Source organism: Cimex lectularius, unplaced genomic scaffold (assembly GCF_000648675.2).
Source record: "Cimex lectularius strain Harlan isolate CLEC.00 unplaced genomic scaffold, Clec_2.1 scaffold27, whole genome shotgun sequence".
Taxonomy (NCBI): domain Eukaryota; kingdom Metazoa; phylum Arthropoda; class Insecta; order Hemiptera; family Cimicidae; genus Cimex; species Cimex lectularius.
The window spans coordinates 1,190,509-1,211,635 of NW_019392670.1; the positions used below are offsets into that span (position 1 = coordinate 1,190,509).

At 35.4% G+C, this 21,127-nt stretch overlaps 1 protein-coding gene across 1 annotated transcript; it reads right to left on the minus strand.

Moving 5' to 3' along the window:
* Positions 1-9,987: 9,987 nt before the first annotated feature.
* LOC112126357 (protein NPC2 homolog) lies at positions 9,988-20,219 on the minus strand. Its single transcript, XM_024225265.1, has 4 exons — positions 20,126-20,219; positions 16,956-17,063; positions 14,079-14,257; positions 9,988-10,476 (listed from the first exon to the last, which is right to left on the minus strand). The coding sequence occupies exons 1-4, from the start codon at positions 20,196-20,198 to the stop codon at positions 10,390-10,392; spliced, it is 447 nt and encodes a 148-aa protein (XP_024081033.1). The 5' UTR covers positions 20,199-20,219; the 3' UTR covers positions 9,988-10,389.
* Positions 20,220-21,127: the final 908 nt, after the last annotated feature.

Consider the following 21,127-nt stretch of genomic DNA (forward strand, 5'->3'; position numbering starts at 1 on the left):
GATCGTTGGAAAACAACTTACTGTGAGTAGGAACTATCTTTTTAAAAAGGATTGATTTCTTCTTCTTCATCCAATCTCTGTTCATTTTTTTCTTTTATTGACTCCAAAATATTTATACAGCTAACATTTTTACATCTTTTTACGTAATTATTATTATTTCCTAAAAACTAAATATTATAATAATGTGTGGTGATTATTGACCGTTAATCGATAATTATTCAGAAATCGTGAGATGCGGTCTGGTGACCGCACAATTTCTGAATAATTATTATAATACTCATATACACTTTATATTATTTACACAATTACAATAATATTCCTAATAAAACTATACAATTCACGATGCACAGCTAATTCGGTTGACGATATTAGAGTATTTGTATTGTATCCATAAGGTGGTTGAAGATTTATTTCTTTGGCATCTGAGAGTCTGTCGAACAAATTTCTGCGTTCATTTGCTTCTTGCAGTGCATGATGATGTGTTCGAGAACCTCATATGTTCCACAGTCCCTACATTTCTCCACCCAGGGAGTCGTAGTCTACGACGACGGATGGTACAAGTGGTAAGGCTCGGGGCTCAAGAAAGGTGTACCTCTTGTCCTCATACACGTCCCTTTCTCACTCCACATTCCTTCATTGTTCCCTGTGACCCTTCCCAACCCTTGTCTACAATGTAGCCCTGAGGGCGTGGCAACCTCTCTAAAGCACAAGCTGTACTCGTGTCCGTCTCGGGTCGGCATGGGGCGGCGGGTGCTTTTTCAGAGGCACACGTAGGTTAGGGTAGGGTACCAGATTCTGTCTACATAGACGGGGGAGGGTGAATAACCATCTGTACTACGGGGTAACAGAAATGTTCCAAGGTTCATCCCTGTTACAATGGGAATGGATTCGTAGTGGTTCGTGGTGACGCCCCTGGGTGGGAATTTAGAGAAGCTGCCCTCAGGGCTGAGCTGCCTCTACACCAACGCTGCCGTCTGCCGCAGTTACACATTTCTGTCGTATGCGGAGGTGCATCAGCTCTCATTGTTCTTTTTAGGACGACCGAGTATACGGGAAAGCAGTCCTCACAGTTCGGTGACGGGATTATATTAGATCTGTTGAGATATCACAGTCCGTAATTGGATCTTAACTTTACTATTGTTTTGTAAAATGCCTTGGTTATATTAATTTCTTTGCAGAACCAAGGTTCACGTGCTACCAACGGAAACATATTTTTGTATCTGATCCCTTTGATATTTGCCATCTATCTACAGCTGTAATCTGAATATACCATGAAGATCTTTTCTGGGTACAGGCGCTTTTAGAGAATTGCCCGTTGTGGTGGCATCTTTGGCAAGCCGATCTACGACATCATTATGTTTGAACCCTGTATGGTCTTTGATCCAGGTGATTACTATTTTTGCCCTTTAGACCTGATCATTGCTGCAAGTTCAAGGATTTCTATAATGATGTAGTCCGCGATATACAACTTTTTATCATTGCGAAGTATTTGCACACAACTAAGGCAATCTGTACATATGACCACTTTCGGGAATTGCTTGTTGTTCGTATACTTCATAGCTTCCCTTATAGCAACCAATTCTGCAGTTTATATAGATAAATAGTGTGGGAGTGAAAACTTTTTACTGTAGTTCTGGACAGGATCACAAAATGCACCAACTTCCTAGGAGGATCCTCCATTTAGAAGTGAATCCCCGTCTGGTCTTTTCTTTCTCTGCCCTCTGTTCCTTAGCCTCTTCGGGCTCTATCAGAGAAAAAAAGGCCATAGGCAACGGCTGGAATAGAACCTACGACCGCAAGGTCTACGAGCTGAGAATCTCTCACGCTAACCACTCGGCTACCGCGGATTGCTTAGTGTAGGAGTGATCCGTCGGTGTAAATGAGATGTCCATCTAGAAATCTCGCCTACAGGTCACTTAGATTTTATTGGGTAACTTGGGTTTTATTCATGTCGGTGAATCGTTTGGAGATGTAAGTAGGTCGAATTATTGATAATATTGTCGAATACTTTCAAAGTTTGTGTTAAAATAAGGTGAACGACATAATGAATCGACTGACGATTCATGTTTGGCTGTTCATGAACCATACATATCATCGTAAAGTTTGGGCCTTTTCGGGCACAAACTTCTGTCTCCTATGGGCAAATTCTACATTTTTTAAATTTCAACTAAGTAGATTCTACATAAATTCGTTAAATTCAAGTTGCATTTAATTTGTAGTCAATATTGATAATAGGATCGGTTTGTGCTCTAAGGTATATATTTATAGGGAAAGCAATAAAAATCGCTGCTTTCAAAGTTGGTTACCATCAGAAACCAATTACATTTTTTATGTTAGCCTCCTTTGGGAAAAATAAATGACATGACCTTTTTGGATGATTGAACTATCGATTGAGATTATTATATTATAAAAGAAAATGGTGAATATCTATTTTTCGTCGATTTTCTTCTTGTAGAGCATTTTAAGGCACATATTTAAACTAGAGCAATTGAATTTGTCTCTCAAATCCGTAGAGCATGGATTTATGTTTCGATTTGTACATCCTGGCGGGTTGTTTTTTGATTTTTTTAAAAACAGTTTTTAGCCTCGATATCGCCGGGTTCTTGGCAAGGTCTGTTGCCAGTGCTCGGGTGATTTTCAAGCTTTTTGTCTATTTCCCCGTAGGTTGCCAAAGGTGTGTCGTCCTCAGTAAGACGAGAATAACACTCCTTTACGTCATTTACACCTCACACGTTACATCATGAAAAATTGCGTACGCAAAACGCGCGTCTGTCGTTCTGGGTGAAGGTTGTTTTACTTTACATTATTTTCATTTATATGATTCACTATAATACCAGAAGAAAATATTTTTCTTGAAGGGAAGACGTGAATTTTTTTCCACAGAAGTGAGCCCGCTGGACAAAACCGATCGTTGAATCAACCAAAACGTACATTTTTGAAAACATTTAATTGAGCTATGGTGATGGTGAATTAATTGTACATGCTTTTATAGAGATAGACTGTACGATGGACGAAAATCGAAACGACTTGCGCAGTTGGATTTCTCCTATTCAAGCTTTACGTTCGGACAAACTCGTTACCGCAGACATCAACGGTTCCTTGTGACTGTTCGTTATCTTTACACGTAGGTTTGATAGAGGCGTTTCTAGTAGCAAATTTTGATGACTGGAGCAAAGTGGTTCCATGCAAAATTCGAACCATTCTCAATGGAAATAAACAACAAACAGCTATATTCCTAAAAAACTGTACTTTTTTACATTGAATTCAATATTTTATTAAGTTATTACCAATACAATAGATCCTAAAAATGTCAGATTGAAGTAAATAAATGTACCATATTTTTGAGTTGGTAATTAAATAACATTAAAGGAAATTAAGATTAACAATTGAGAGCTATAAAGAAAGGGTTAATTTCCTGTTAAAAAGTTTTTTTTGAATATAAAAAGCTATGTAATTATGAATTTTAGTTGCAATTATTTTTCATATGGTTTATACAGACCAGTTATTTTATATTTTAGTTTAAACTAATCGCAAATATAGAGGAATTTTACTTTGCATGTTTATATTTAATATCATCTCCTACGTTTCTTTATTGCTTTCAATAAAGAGTTCGTTTGAAAATAAAATGGTTAATTTAAAGAGGAAAACAATGTTTATAAAACTTCAGGTTGCAATTTGACATGACCAGAAAAGAACTAAGCACATTATGAAGGAAAATATCATCAGCACTATTAATAAAGATGAAAAATAATAAGAGACCTAAATGAGAACCCTGCGCTACTCCATATTTTATATTTATAAATTTAGACAAAGCATTTTTAATTTCTACTTACTACTTAGGCGGTCCTGCGATAACTATGAAACCATGTCACATGGGGCCATCATCGTCATAAAACATAAAAATATACTACTATTCAATGGCGAAATCTCGATAGTACGGATAATTTTTCGTCACCTCCATTCGATATCATCGATTCTGGATTGACGATTGAGTTATTTTAAATTTAGAGAATTTATTTTATTTTATTTTATTTTTGGTAATTCTTTTGTCAATTAGAAAGACATAATATTATGAAGAAAAATTTCAGCAGCAGCACTAATAAAGATGAAAAATAAAAAAGGACCAAGTGAGAACCCTGTGCTACTCCAGATTTTGCAATAATAAATTCAGACAAAACATTGTTAATTTTACTTGATGTTAGCGACTTCTCGATGGTATGGATCACTTTTCATCGTTTCTGAATTTTAAGTTTGAGATATTTCAAAAATAGAGTATTTACATTTTTGTGCTTTTGGTAAAGAAAATCAAAAACACTTTACTATTTGACGATTTCATAGAAAAATTAATGACATCCTTAGAATTTTGCCAAGTATAAATTATTTATTAAATAAACATGTAACGTAGTTTTTGTTCAACTCAACGGTTTAACAGAATGAAAAGGAACAAGGAATATCTGTAGGTTTTTAGTGACATATTGCGTGCTGGTGGGTTTTCTAGTAGGTATTTTATTATTCTCCTCATCGCGTGGAAAGTGTAATTTTAACAAAGGAAAGATAGCGAGCGGCCATGGCGTATGATAATTTCCATCCTCTTTTCCCCAAAATCAAAAAGCCGAGACGTTTTTCGACTCGTTGAACATCGATTACAGCCGCATTACTCGGCTAGTGTAAATTGTCGAATAAACATTAGGTAATCGTCACTTGATAGACGTCACAGCTCGGGAAACTTTGTCCTTCACCTTGCAAAACCGCAAACCCAAAGGAAAATTTGTCGGCGTAAGATATAGTGCAATATATTAAGATGGGATTCAGTAGTATTTTAAGTTCAAAATTTTGGTCTAGAAAACGTTAGGTCTTCGCTTATTCATTCAGCATTCGAATATGAGACTATTTAGAGTGTTAATCTGTTTGCAATTAATTTATTTTTATTTTATTTATTTGACTATTTATATAAAACGAATGTCAAGCTCATCAATGTTGACGAGTTTGAACAACCACAAGTTGCGTGCCATTCGTCCTTGGCCAAGTTGGTGAGCATTGATGTTTTATTTTTACAAACGAATGTCTAAATTTAGTATAAATCGATCCTGAAGAAGTTAGACAATTAATTGAGATCGGTGAGTGTTGATATCATGCTTGCTTCGAGTTTTGTCCGTTACACATGGTAACTTCGTACAGAAAGGAGGTTAAGGTCTATAATTTCAGCCAGAACACGCCTTTGCACCAACATAGTACATGGTACGTGGTAGTTTGAGTATAGATCTCCGGAGTCTGCAGAGTCCAGTCAGCAGTCCTACTATAACTCTAGTCCTTACACGTGTACTCTCCAAGAAGAAATTACCTGTATACAATGTAAATGGAAATTATTTTTAAGCATAGAGTTGAAAAAAGGCTTTTCTGCTACTGAAAATATACATCTCCGGCGGCTGCAGTGCCCAGTCAGCAGTCCTACGATCATTCTAGACCAGATACGTTGGATATTGTGGCCTTTATTAAGGTAGGCTGCGGTGTTTGGGACATATGTAAAAGACTGATAAGACAAGAGCTCCGAAACATGCCTTGTGTGGGCACTCAGGAGCGGACCGCGAGGTATATCACGACTTAGGTATTTCAGCGAGTGAATACTGATTTGGAAGTTTTAGGACTACGAAGAATAACGGCAATAAAAAGGAAGAGGTGGAAAACTGCCTGCTGTTTTTCTTTATGCTGGCGCTATCTGCACAGGTCTGTTTCTGCTAATTTGAGTACATATATATCCGGAGTCTGCAGTGTCCAATTAGCAGTCCTGCTATCATTTTAGTCCTTACACGTGCACCATTCAAGAAGAAATCACGTGTATACAATGTGAGTTGAAATGATTTTTCGGCATTGAGTTGAAAAAAGGCTTGTTTCTGCTACTTTGAGTATAGATCTCCGGAGTCTGCAGTGTCCTGTCAGCAGTCCTGCTATCAGGACTTGTTATATAAGCTATTGTACTATGATCTAGTAAATATTAATATATATAACTTATGCACGCAATTTAAGACTGATACAAACATTGTTTTCCAAGGAATTTATGTAATTCAAGAGGCCAATGACATACATTTTTTAATGGTGAATTGGGGGACAATTCATATTTTGGCGTTAAAACCACATCAAACTAAGTTTAATTATTATATGGAGCTTTTTTAACATGGTTAAAAAAAGCGCGTAATAAAAAAATTCTAGTACAAGAAATATGCATTGTACTACTTTATTAGCATTTCCAACATTATTTGGTACGCAATACTAAGTAATGTCAATAAAGTATGTACAAACAATCCTGATGATGCTCTAATAGTGAAGTAAGCAAAGATTACCATTCTTTTCCTTATCAATTTCTCACGCCGATTGTTCCCAACGCGCATTTGAAAATTACTGTTGTTTACCTTGATTTTATTGAGCAATTAACATTCTATATGATATTAGATTTTATGGAAAAGCGTGACGTAGACAAAATTACATTTGTGTATTCGAACATTTAACGTCCTTACGGGCCGGAATGTTTTAGTCAACAAATCTTATGCCTGTTATCATTTTGTTTGACGACGAATAGGCGACGTGAAGAATTCAGGCTACGAAACTCCTATTAAGGAACGGGTCAACTGTCAATTGTCGTGATGTGCAGTCAAACGAGCCTGCGAATTTTCGTAACTGGCAATTTGAAAACAAAAGCGGTTGTGAAATTTGCAGGTGTCGAATGGGTTGACTTTGTACTACTTGTTTCCCAATCGATGTGAAAACTGTATTTGTACTGCCAACTGTGCGGACTTTATGATCTGCTACTTTATTTTTGGCCCTTTTATAAGGGTTGTTTGACAACGCAACATTCATTCGACAATTCATTTTCTTCCTAAACATCAATGACAACGCTAGTAAAAATACGACATCCCCTGGAATAAATCAGCTCCAATACTCAAAACCGACCCTGAAAATTCCATTGAGTGAATTAGTAAGTGGGAGTGAGTGAGTGAGAAAGAGAGAGAGAGAGAGAGAGAGAGAGAGAGAGGGGAGAAAGAAAGAAAAGAGAGAGAGAGAGAGAGAGAGAGAGATTTGGAAGAAACAGAGGCATATATTTTTGCAAGTTTGGAGAATGTTTGTTAAATGTTTCGTGAGAATGCATTTATAAGCGTGAATGTGTTGTGAAAGGGCCGTGGAATATTGAATACTCAAGTCCTTCAATTAGATTAGTTAGGGTTAGTGAGAGCTCGATGAACAAGTAGCTTTCGGAGATACTGACTTGTATTAGAAGTATCATTCTCACCTGATTAGGAATAGGCTATGCGAGGTTGACTCACAGTCACTTTTTGGTCAAAACCAGCGTGTGAGGCTTGTAAAGAAAGGTTGTTCGATGGGTCGCACTGATTGAAAGAGTGTCATTCGTCAGCTCCATATACATAGAGAGAGTAGGAATGCCGCTTTAAATTGTGCTTGAGCAATGCAGATAGTATTTGGTCCTCCTGTTCCGATTTTTGGATGAAACAGGGCTGTCTTATGTACATAGTACTGATTTCTCGTTTTGGGTCCTTTTTTGTTTGTATTGATATTGAATGTATTTATTAGCGTGAATGTGAAGTGTGAAAGGACCGAAGACGAAATGTAAAGTACCACATCGACCCTCATATAGAGAAGTTAGTTAGTTAGTTAGTGTGTGTGTGTGTGTGTGTGTGTGTGTGTGTGTGTGTGTGTGTGTGTGTGTGTGTGTGTGTGTGTGTGTGTGTGTGTAATTTTTTATATGTTTGTAAAGTTGTAATTCTTTTATGTTTCCTACGTATCAGTACCACGGGCGATGGGTGGCTCCGGAGGGCCTGTATCTTTTTTAGAAGAGGGATCAATCGGATGATCTCTAGAGTTGCCAGACGTAATAGTCATTATCCAGGGCCCTTCACAAAAATTGGCAAATAGATTGTTACAGTTAGACAGGGTTGAATCAAACTGAAGGGTTACAGGGCTACCGATCACTGAGATCTGAGAAAACTTCTTCACAACATGGTATATTCAACGATGACGCATCTTCCTGCGTGCTTCTCAATGGAGACATAACCAAGGATGTCTCGCAGCAAAAGAAGGATCGAGCTAATTGAACTGAACCAATGAACTAGGAAAAAAGACGCAGTATAAGCTGAAAGGTTGTAGTGCTTGGGAATACCAAACGCCCTCTTCCAAAGAGTTCCGTCATAATCACCAAGGCCTAATTGGCCCATTATAATCTTAATAACGAGGTTAAGTTAACAAAACGATTTTTAGCTGCCTATTAGATGTATTTTGAGTACAAACCCTTCGATCAATCTTCCGGTTGATTATCTTTCAATTCAAATATACAACTGTAATTGGCAGTACGAAATTTAAACCGGCTGCAAATGTCAGTCTATAAAAATAAACCCCCATCAGTGATATTCCCGATTTCAGAATTTTTCCTAATTCATTGTCACGGGTTAATTTGGGGTGTTAGTCCAGTGGCGTGTTGACAGGCGATGCCATTATCGGCACGATTCAGTGATAACGGTATATAGACAATTCCAAATATGGAAGCTGCTCTAAATTTGGACGGTTTCGTCCTGTTGAAGTTCTTTCAACTTTTTTAAGGTCTTTATACGGGGAGCTGCCAGTCATCCCATGCGTTTACGATAAGAAAGATAGACAAAAATTACGTTTAGACCGCCTTAACTGCGGAATGGATTTTGCAAAGCCCGTTTCCATTTTCAAGCCCTGCCAATGAAGATTAATTGTCTAATCGTGCCAGATCACAACTATAGTTCTTAAATCGACGGAAATATCTAACGGAAATGGGATTATAGAGATACTAAAATGATCATAATCTTTGTCATAAAACGGTTACTCCTAATGGTAATGAAAGAAGCAGCGGTTTTGACCGAAGCGATTTTCCGTCGGTTTTTGTTAGCAGTTGATAGACGTTTAGAAGAGTTTGTTTTTGCAAAATAGTGTACCGCAGTTTGCCTTTTGATTGTTTTTAATAGGTCGCACATGAGCAGGAAAAGTCGTGCATATGGTCGGATGGTAAGGGGCAAATATGAACGGACATCTTTGAAATTAACTTAAATCTACGCATCCGGTTATCGTACCTCAATACAATAGGACTCAAAACGTCGGGTTTTAGTTTGTCCAAAAATTTCATTCACACAAGATTTATGTACGACCAGCCGTTATGCCACGTACTACCTACCGTATGGTCTGGATGAAAAAAACCAACTCAATTTGTATCTAAGTTTTCGCCCTATTTTAACGTCACCACCATAGCAAAACAATCTCAAAGATGTCTACAAATTTACATTTTAATAAACGGTTTCAAATTTTTTAGAAGACAGACTTAGTCCCAACATTGCCAAGGACTGTAACACTACATCCAGACATTATTGGAACTGAGTCGTCCTTCAAAGAAATTCGAAAAACTTAATTATGTCAATTTGTTTAATATATTTAAGATTGTTTTGCCCTGATGATGACCTTGAAATAGGTCGAAAGCTTGGCAGTAATAACTGTATTTACTTTCTTCCTAAACATCATACCTTGATCCAGAGTGTTCGAGAGTGGAAAAGTGTTCGATACTTCTAATTTTTGATTAAAGTAAGTAAGAGTTATATATTTGCATGAGAAATCATTTTTTATTAGCATTATCATATTGTTAAACAATTTTTATTGTCCATTTGTTTTTTTCTTCAAAACAGTTTTGTGAATATACTTATTGTTCCCTTTATTTTTCTTTTTTCTCAGCTATAAACTCTAACTGCTTAAATTTTTTGTAAATCCTTTCTGTCAAATTAACTCTTTTTAACTCTAAATTAACCTTTATAACACCAGACCATACCGAGATCCCGATTATTGTTAGTAAAAAAATGGTCGATACATACATTAAAAGGATGGTGTTGATGTTATTTTTTGTTCCAAATAAAAACAGATTACATAATCAAATAAATAAATTTAATTTACATTAATAAATACAAAGTCAACAATATATTATTAGTTTTTTTTATACATTTGTTTAGTACATTTTTTACAAGGGTTCGCAACAGCAGAGGTATCAATCCTTACAGTGTCTGTGAAAGACCATTTGTAAGTATGTTGGGTTCGAATGCAGGGTCGCTAAATTCAAACCCGGGACCTTTACCTTGCAGTGATGAGTGCGGTGTCAATGTACAATCTATTAATTTGATGAGCTCGAAATGATGAACACTGCCATTAAACTTCCAATAACTGATTTTAAATAAGAATGAACACAAGTTTTAACAATTTACATGCAAACTTTGTGTAATCAACACCTGTACAGTTATCAACATTCAATCTTCCAAATAAAATATATCATCGTTAAAGTTTATAAAAGATCATGTCAGTTGAATTTTGGTGGCTCCTCACTTATTCATCCACAACATTAGCTGAAAGCCTGAAGCAAGAAACCACTCCATTTTCCGAGTTTAACGAAAATTCTATTATGACAGGAATCTAAAAAGGAAAAAGATAATCAAAACATATTTTATTGATTTTAATGTGTATATAGAAAAATTTATATATGTCTGTCTGTACATATGATTATATATGAGGGCAATGAGAATGCCAAACTGGAAAATCTAAATCTATCACCACTAATATCTTGCTTCCAAGTCCTCTTCCTCCAAACTAAACCTCCGAAAATTGTCTTTTAGTTTTAAAATATTACCCATGAAAATTATAATTTTTTCTCCTTCCTGTTACCTTAAAAAACATAACCCAAATTTTAAACTTCTCTTTCACATCACCTTGGTTTCCTTCAGGGTAAAAAGAAGTTGTAATAGTTGCTTTACCCAAGAAACTTAGCTAGTGACTACCGCCCTATTAGTATTCTTTCATCACTAAAGCATTTGACAAGTTTATTTAAACACATATCCATTCATTGACTCCCATGTCCTTACATCATTTTTTCAATCTGGCTTCCAAAATGTCATAGTTGTGAAACTGCCCTTCTCAAAATCTTAGATGACATCTGCCTAGGCATTGATAAGTAAGTTATTGTCTACATGATTTGTCCAATGGATCATAAAGTGCTTATCTGGAAACTGATGCATCTTTTGCGTTCTCCTTCTATTACTACTATTCCCTTCTGTTTGTCTAACAAGCTTTAAATTATATCTCCTCTTCTCTCTTGATATCAGCTGGAGTACCCCAAGGTTCGCTTCTTGTGCCTTTACACTTTTCTTTTCCTAAGGTTAATGACACAAGGAGCAGTTTTGACCGAAGCGTTGATAGAGAGAAAAACTGATTCTGTGAGTCATCCATGCAACTACTGAATGCATTTTGAAAACCAACTCATAGGGTCATCTAAACCATTACCCAACTAGTATTACTTATGCACTCTGGTAAGTTCAAATTTTAAATTTAATTTAAAATTCAAGGAACTGCACTACTTCTATTGGAATTCCTTACAACTATGGTTTTATATCAGTTTATAGATTCCAGAAGTGCTTACTTTTGAATACTTGAATTTTGAATCATCAATTGAATGGATCTAGCAGCATCATCAACAAACAAAAGAGAGTTGACTTTAGTTTTACCTACAAAGTAAACGTCTTTCTGGGAAAAGTTTGGGACTAAACTCAAACATGTACTTACATCTTATGTACACAGCGGTTGTTGACCCATGGTGGTAGACAAAAACATCTAAGCTAAGGGTGGTCAAGATCCTCGTACTGCATATGAGTCTGAGCATCACTGGTGCAATGAGAATTACCCCAACTGCTGCTTTGGAAGTACTTAATCTAACACCGCTATATAGCTTTATACAGGGAAAAGCTAGAGCCAAAATTCACAGGCTAATGCCTGGTCTGTCTAATGCACAATTTGCCAGGGACAGACTATTGATACTTAGGGAAGAAACACTGAGAAGGCATGTTCCTCCAGAATATCTATTGATGCCATGATCCCAAAATTTAAATTTGACAATAATTTTCAAATCAAAATTTGTATTCGATATAGCAGATTGGGAGAAAGGGATTCCAGTAAACGCCAGCTATTTCTTCTACACGGATGGCTCCAAGGTTGAATATGACTCAGGAGCAATGCATGCCCCACCACAGCAATGGATACCGTACTCGTCCTTCCATGTACAAAAAGTGGCTTTTTGAGAATGTCAATAGATTCCTGAGATACAAGAAATAAAGCCAGATTGTAAGAGCCACCATTAAATTATCAAGAGCAATAAAATAAATGAAACGGCTATAACAGCATCTGACAAAATGAGAGAAAAAGTCAACTTTGACAGACCCTTCCATTTGGACATAAATAATAGAGAACTTTAGAAGAAAGGTAGCTCCAATTTCAGGAAAGCACTCTAATATGGTACACAGATGGATCAAAAATGGAAGAAGCATAGGTATACGTATAAAAGGGCCCATACTCCAGCAAAGTCCCTTTGAATAATCCCAACTATTTTCCAAGCTGAGGTTCATGCAATACAACTCTGTGCATAGGGGTTAATCAAGAAAAATTTGCAAAGTATACTGATTTACAAACTCTCAGACAGTCAGACGGCTATCAAGGCATAGTAAATGTGAATGCTTTCAACTCCAAATTTGTCCAAGATTGCCTAAATGGCCCTAGGAAAACACAAAGTTACCATGAGGTGGGTTTCTGAACATGAAGGCACAGAAGGACATGGACAAGCTGACCAACTAGCAAAAAAAGGGGTAGCCCTCTCTTCCATGTGACCAGAACCACAACAAGGTGCACTGGATTAAATACTCAAGTTGCTCAAGAAACCAATCTTTTGCTTGAGAAAGAAAAATTCAAGCACTGGACAAAATCTTCATGTATGAGGAAAGTACAAATCCATACGTGATCCTTTCCGTAATCCTATCCTTAATTCCTCTATCATTCTTCTCCTTGTTCAGAGTCAAATTCAAAATCTTATTCTTATTTTTTGATCTCACTGTTATCTTCCTATCATATCATATTATCCCTCACCACTTCAGGAAGGCAATTCTCACACAAAAAGACGCAAGCGAAGAGGGACCAAGGAAAATGCTTAGTTTATTTGAAAAAAAAAGTGAACTTTTCAAGGTATGGTTATAATTGATATGGGTTCCATGATAAATCTAAATAGGCATAGTGGATGAAAGGACTTTTAAAATCTTTATTCAACCCCCAAAACTGAAAAATATAAATTGGTACGGAGCATGCCCTGTAAATATTCCAGTTGGAGATTTTAATTTATTGGGTTGTCCGGAAAATAATGCAGGATTTTAAGTTTTCATTAAAAAAAATCTATATAAAATATTCTGTTTACGTTTACAGGATTACTCATTTGTATGAATNATTTTGATTAAAGAACATTGCTTTAAAGTAACTAGTTTCTTTTTTTTTGTTTAATACCAAAATCCTGCATTATTTTCCGGACAACCCAATATTTTACTTGCGAAGGATTTTCTCTTTCTCCCATTAGGCTTTTTTTGAGAGTTGTTTCTTTGCTTGCCTCATGCTTGGTTTATGCTTCCAGTATTTATTATGTCCTTTAGTTAGCCAAGGCTGCAGTTTATACCACAATTTGGATTTGGGCCTATATGTTATTCCGAGGCTCCTATTTTAGCAATTATATTTTCTGCTTTGTTGCCTGAAATTTCCTCATGACCTGGATCCCATTTAAGCATTACACTATTTGATGATAGAGGTCTGAAGCTTCCTTGTTTATCATCGAAAGGACAAATCACTGGCATACAAAGAATTTGTATGACATGTATTACTAATAATAAAACAATGATATGAATAATAACAATCCAATTTTTTTTCAGGGTATGTAGGCAGTTCCAGACTTTTTGAGTTGATCTCTCTCGATGGCTTGGAGAGTCTAACTTTTTAATATAACTTTAGAGAACTTTTTAATATACTACAATGTGTATTATACAGTAACTAAAAGCAAAAATATAATAATTTAAGCATGTACAACACAGATGAGACCTATGTATCACTGCAACCTCGGCAAATAAATTATTTGCTTATTTTGTACCACCTTTTTATCACATTGTTACCTATAAAACTGATTATTTTCTATTATATTTATATAAAACAGTACTTACTGTGGGATATGATGTTAGAATAGGCATTGTCAAAGCGTATGTAACTTCCTCACCCTCATCTAACGGGCATTCTCCATTAGTCAAGCTTAAACATGCATTACTTTGTGGTAACGGATATATTGTTTCAGTTCCCATAGCAAATGCTTTGACTTGTGTTGTTAACTTAGTTATGTTATTATCTATAAACAAATACAATATATACAATATATTGTATAAACAATATACATGTTTGTATGAAATATACAGGTATAAACAAGTCATAAGAGATTTTATGGTAGTAATAATTTAAATTCACTAATTTCGTGGTCCGCTTGACCAATTAAATCATTACAATTAATTAAGGTTTTTAGTTGAGATGAAAAAAGTTAATGGCACGAGCGGGATTCGAACCCACGATCTGCGGCTAGATACGCCGCTGCTCTACTACTTGAGCTATCGTGACCTTGATCCACTTGGACGTCAACATCCCATCTCAACCTCACCTTATGAGTTTTCCCTCCTTTTTGCCATTTTTCAAACCACAAAATTAGTGAATTTAAAGAATTAATATGAAGTACACTTCACTAAAGCTCTCCGTGGCCATTTCAATTGTCGTCGAGAATCCAAACCGATTACACGACATTTGAAAAATGGCAAAAAGGAGGGAAAACTCATAAGGTGGGGTTGAGATAGGAAGTTGATGTCCGAGTGGATCGAGGTCACGATAGCTCAAGTGGTAGAGCAGCGGTGTATCTAGCCGAAGATCGTGGGTTCGAATCCCGCTCGTGCCATTAACTTTTTTCATCTCAACTAAAAACCTTAATTAATATTAGTAATAATATATATTTAAAATTAAACATAATTTGGTGTTGTTGGAAAGCTGTCATCTATTAATATTAGGCTCCAGGGCTTTAATCCTGTCCTTTCAACTCGTAATACAGTTGGCTAACTTAGGTTTACTGAGACTTCTCACCACTCATTTACATAATTTAAATACAAACTTGCAAGACAACACAAAATGCATCTTTAAAAAAATAAAAACAGCATCCCTGTTTTCTCCAAACATTGGAACAGGGGAGAAACGCTATGTCACAATTATCATACCAGGTGGTATTCTTACACGCTCCCTATATGGAGCCAAGAATTGACATGCTTGGATTAAATGGGATTGAGCAATACTTTCTCTATATGCCGGACACATGCATTGGCTTTGGCCCAAATATAAGTTTGTGTGTGTGTGTCAGGCTTTCATAAGCAATTTTTATTCGGGTGAGGATGATCCCTCTTCCATAATTCACACCCTATGAGGACCACCTATTGACCGTGCACTTAATAAGTAGGTGTTTTCTATTGATCAGTCTCACTACACTGCGTTCCTTTTAATCATATGTTTTATTGCAATTTTTGTGACAAAGAGCAAGATCATGGTGGTTAGGTTAGTAGGATACGTTAATTAACTTATTCATTTTCTATGTCAATAAATATATTTTCTATTATTATTAAGAATATTACCTTATTGTTAGGTATCTAATTGTATAAAGTATTATTAAGTAAATATTAGTTTTTAATAATTAGGATAACTATTTCATGTAAATGCAGGTTAATACTGTTTCAATCATTTTCGTATTCCGATCCTGCTATAACAAACATGGCTTTTCACCATGCTTTGTGCCTGGCTTGTTTGGATGACTGACAAGATCAGAAATGACTAATCACTCTGCAAACTTCAAAAATAAATTTCACAATTTATTTCATGAAGGGTAAAATAAACATGTACAATGTGGCTACAATCTGGTAAAAGAAAAACTGATTTTTCGACAGATCCTTACAGATTATTCTAGAAGCAAGAAATGTTTGTAAGAATAATACTACAAAATTAAAAAGGGCGACAGTTAATAAGGTAAGTATCTAAAATTGGACATGGAGTGGTGAAAATTTCTTCAAAGAAAAAAAAATCTTACAGAATATTGCAACTATCTTTCTGGCAGAAGTTCATGCAATTGAATGCTTGGCATTTGTTCACACAAAAATTAAGATACTGTTAGACAGCCAGGAGAAAAAAAAAGAAAAAATGGTCACTTGCGTAGGTGCTTGAGGTTAATGAACTACTTCAAAGTTTGAAAAAGAAAGTGCATAAAACCAGAACCACAATTAACCACAACTAGTTTGATGCAAGCGGAACTGAATAAATGGGCAGAGGAAAAGAGAACCACACTTGACTACAAATCAATTTAAAAAAAACATTCATAACTATTTGAAACAGAAAGACAGTATATTTCTTTAGGCAGAAATTGTAGAAAATAAGCTTCTGAACTGCAACTGTGCAACCCTAAATCAAAATTGGCAATGTTGTAGCAAATATTTGCCAAATATGCCAAAACTTAGCAGAGCTGTATAAAGGTTATGACTGCAACAGCGTACCAACAGCTAGAAAAGTGCTAAAATCTTTTTAAAAAAGTGCACACATGATTTAGACTTAAATAAAAATTAATTGGCAATAGTTTTGGTTAGATTACAGAGGCCAATGAAGTTAATAAATCACATGGGATTCTAGATAAAAAAATTGTGATGCATAATAGATCAATATTGGTCGCAGTGCCCAGGTCTAGAGGCTGGCTCGTATATAATCTAATCTATGTATATTAACATTTAAAGGAATATTTTACAAAATTCAAGAAATATACAATTTTATACTTCTTCTGTTTATTTCTTGAATGGCAATTTTGTAAAATAATCACTTTAAATGTTAATATACATAGATTAGATTATATACGAGCTGGCCTCTAGACCTGGCCACTGCGATCAATATTGGTCTATTGTGTATCAACATTTTTTTACCTAGACCTCCTCGTTAAGTTTGAGGCTTTATACCAGTTACATATATACAGATATACATACTTGCTAAAATGCTAATTGCTAATTGTACATCCGTCCCTTTAACAAATGCACAAGGCCCTTTATCACAGCCCTTTACTGCAAGCTGGAGAGGTGGCGCACCTCGTGTACCTACAAAAAGTATAATAAACATTAAAACAAATACAGTTGAAATGAAAAGTAAAACATAAAGCTGTTTGGTGTTATTTAACGTTTTTCAATTTATATTAGTTCATTGATAAATATAGCCGATATATTTGCAGCCTAATAACATTTTTATATCACAAAGTAGCAAATGATGCTTTAACATTATGAACTTCTTTATATTTTTAATACAAAAATGTGTAGAAATTATTACTCTCTTCATAACCTCAATATTTTATTGTCTATGGCCATCCATGACATTTATTTAGTGTTTTGACATGTACAGGCCTGACTGCAGGATGATCATTGATGATCAAATCTGTGTGAAATATTAACCAATGAATGGTCAATGAGACTAATAGTAATAAATGTTTTAAATTCACAAAAATTCTGCTTTTATAAGAATTTCCAAACTCTTTGTTTGACAGGCAACTTGAGAAAGTTGAAAGAATATCATATCATACAGGGACTGTTACATAAACATACATGCCTTGCAGGCCACCTTTTCAGCCTACATATTATCTTTGTCCTGATAAAGCACAGCCTGATATTGCTTAAAAAGGAAGCAGATTGGAGACAAGTAAGCAACTGGTTCATCACCTAGCAGACTCATCATAACAACTCACCATTCAATTACAACGTGTGTTTATTTATTGCAATCTATTTAGATTCTTTTAAGGCAATTGCTAATTTATTTATAATTAAAAAAAAAAAAATAGCTTGGTTTGTTTTGTTATTTTCATTTGTTTTGGTTGGCCTTCACTAAGAACATAATGATAACTATTGGACAGATGTGATCAACAAAATAACACAGGCCCAACCACTGAAGATGGTGAAATGCTGGAACAGATCCAAACATAAAACCATAAACATAAAAGAAGAAGAAATTTAGAGATGAAGAAGCTACAGGTTCATAACCTTGCAGGGTCATCACTGGAGCCTGTATATGTATGCATTTGCATATTCTTTCTGCTAACACTATGATCATGGTGAGCAGATATTTACCCGAATCATACCACCAGGGTACAATGGTTCAAATTTTATCCTACATACTTTTGAATATTTAAAGAATAGTGCGTAAATTTGCATAATTTAGGGATATTGCAATATTGAAACATTTTTGATTACTCAAATTAAAAATAAATTAGGCAATTAAGAACATGAGAAGGAATTTTTTAAAATTAATTATTTGATTTGTACCCTATATGTATTAGTACGTACTACAAATGCGATAACAAGATGATTTTTCACACATTTACAGCGGTAACACTAAGGCCAACATTGCACCCGTAAGACACATGCCATGGCAGTCTTGAGGCCATACTCGATTAAAGCAGGATGTGTAGAAAGGGCTTAAGCAGTAGGATTAAGATAGATCAAGAGGCTAGTGTGTGAATTTTTGAATCAGAACTGTTTGTTAAGGTTGTTGTGGATAGTGAGGTTAGTGATGTACTTAGTAACAAGTTTTGACGATTTGTCTGAATATTTTTGATTGGAAGGATTGGATATGCTGGATATTGGACCGCAGAACTCCACAGTTCCACTTTGCATAACCTACTTTGTAACAGTAAAGACATGTATAAGGTTAGTTTAGTGTTGACGGATAAAATGTATTTTAGGCTCAGAATTCTTCGTAATTGTCCAGTCTGCTGTATACGTAAAATCCTAAATATCTGACATGAATGGACTGTTTTTTCTTTATATTTTTCTTCATTCAGTTGTGTCCTCCACTTTTGTTGTGTTCTTGAATGTTGGTGATAACTAACGTTTGTTAGAGAACAAAATTGCGGTATTGTATGGTGGTATTGGGAAGTATACGTAGGTCAGCAGTACATAAAGGCTGGCCAAAAATGCTTCCTTGTGGGGTGCCAGTTTGTATTCGTTTTACTTCCAAGAAATACCTTGCTCTGAAGCAGCAGATGGTTAGATAGAATTTCAGGATAAAGTAATAAGGAGGTAGGAAGTGCTTAAGCTTATAAACCATGCTGAGGAAAAAGCGAGAGTATAAAATTGATTTGGATTTCATTAAACTTTCCCGTAAAAAAGAGACAATAGAATTCTGATGAAATAATCATTATTTTATTTGAGCCCCCATTTCTAAAACTTTTATGTGCAGATTTTTATTTCGTCTGAGCATCTAAGCAACCAAAGATTCAGAGGGAGCTTCAGCTTACAAAAAAGGTTACAAAAAAAAGTATCGTGAATGTAAGAATAGCTATCTACTCATATCGAGGACATTACCGCAGCGGTAATAAAGTTATGGCATTTGGGATTGAAATTGGGCTCTGTCAGGCAACAACAAAATTGCCCTAGTCTGCCTTGTCTGAGTGCCAGGGTACACAGGGCACAGGGGCAATGAAGTAGTCGATAGATTGGCCAAGGAATGATGAAAACACCTATCAGTTCTGAACCCTTTTGTGGCATCCAACTCCAAAAAATGTGTATCCATCAACTGTATTAAAAATAAGACCTTCTCGCTCAGGACAAAGGCCATTGAAAAATTTCATCAATGAACATCGCAGAACTGCTAAATCTAGGATGTGTTAGGACTAGAGTAATAGTTGGACTGCTAACTGGACAATGCAGACACCAGAGGCAAATACAATATAGACTCAGAGAGGCAGAAACAAGACTACGTTGATATAGCGGAAAATTTCCATTAGTGTAAAGGCTTATGCAGCCAGAGAATCCTACTACTGGGAAAAGCCTGGGCTTGACGGATACACATGGGAGTCCTTGAAAAAGCTTTGCGATCTGGTAAAAAGCTCTAAGTTTAATGAGATATCTGTAGACATCAATGGTGAGCAGGTCGTAAAGCGTCTTCTACTTTAATCTTAATTTTATTAACTACAAAAATGCATCTGTATTGTCACTTTGCCTCGTGTGAATAAATTACGGGTGATTGGTTGTAAAAAAAATAACTGGTTTAAGTACGAGTACTTCAGTATACTCATAGAATGCGGTGCAGCCACCAAAAGTTGAATGTTAAAATCCCACTTCGATTTATTCAATCGGCTTCACGAATTTATCTCTATGGAAAACTCACTTACATTTGTTGATGACCGTTGATCTCGATGTGTCGAATAGGGCAAAAATAAATAAATAATTCCAGGATAGATTCATTTTGAACTGGCCAAAACCGACTGTGTCTGATTTTGAAGGCACAAGCCGTTTTTAATTATTGTTAAAAAAAAAAAGATAAGGGTTCAGATAAGGCTTAACTGCCCAGGATTTCATGTAGTCATTGATATTTACTCTCTCATAAATATAAAAAAAAAAAATAGGAAAAATCCGAACACCTGCATTTACACAATGATTAACCGAATTTGTGGATTTCGATACTGTCTACAGCAGTCTACTAAAAACATTTTGGAATTGGAATTTTGAATTTTGTGCAAAAAAAAATTTCTCTCAATTTCGAATGACTGCGAAATATTGATAAATACTTAGCTTGTACTAAAGTTTCCAGGTCAATAACGACCAATTAGTTAGTCATCCATTTACAATATATACTGCTTAATTCTATACGATTTTGTTTCTTTCTACTTGCATGGAAATGTGTTACAATTTATGCCTGATAAAACAGTGATCGTTGTTTAGCATCAATTTTTTAGGAGAGATTTTCCAAAAAAACAAAAAAAAGTCTATTTTTCCTAATGAAAATTGCCTTTAATTTTTCCAGGAGTTGGCAAATTTGAAAAGAATCCTGCACGTCAGAGTAAAGTACGCCAAAAAAAGAGAAAAAAGCTACGGGGTCGTTTTAAGAACCCTGCAAAGGCTTTAAATGCAGCTTTTCATTGTAAAAAAACATATACAATTTTTGTACTGAATTCGGCGGGGCCTACTGTTTTTATCTCCTATGTCCCCAGTTGGACTTAAAAATTCATAACTCCTCTGGATTTTACCCAAATTCAACTTTATTACAAACACTGGAAAGCACGATATTTCTTCTTTCAGGGTATGTCAACAATGTTTTTATTTTTGCCAGTATAAATGAGACAAAAAGGATGAAATCGACAAAAATTCCTCATATGTTTTCTTTTTAAAACCGG

What these genes read in the sequence shown, in the direction of transcription:
- LOC112126357 (XM_024225265.1), bottom strand. Translation starts at nt 20,198, where the DNA reads ATGAATCTATCCTGGAATTATTTATTTATTTTTGCCCTATTCGACACA. An exon ending in ATCAACGGTCATCAACAAAT is followed by an intron (nt 17,064 to 20,125) that starts GTAAGTGAGTTT and finishes TACTTTTTGTAG; the next exon opens with GTACACGAGGTGCGCCACCT. An exon ending in AGCAATTAGCATTTTAGCAA is followed by an intron (nt 14,258 to 16,955) that starts GTATGTATATCT and finishes ATTTGTTTATAG; the next exon opens with ATAATAACATAACTAAGTTA.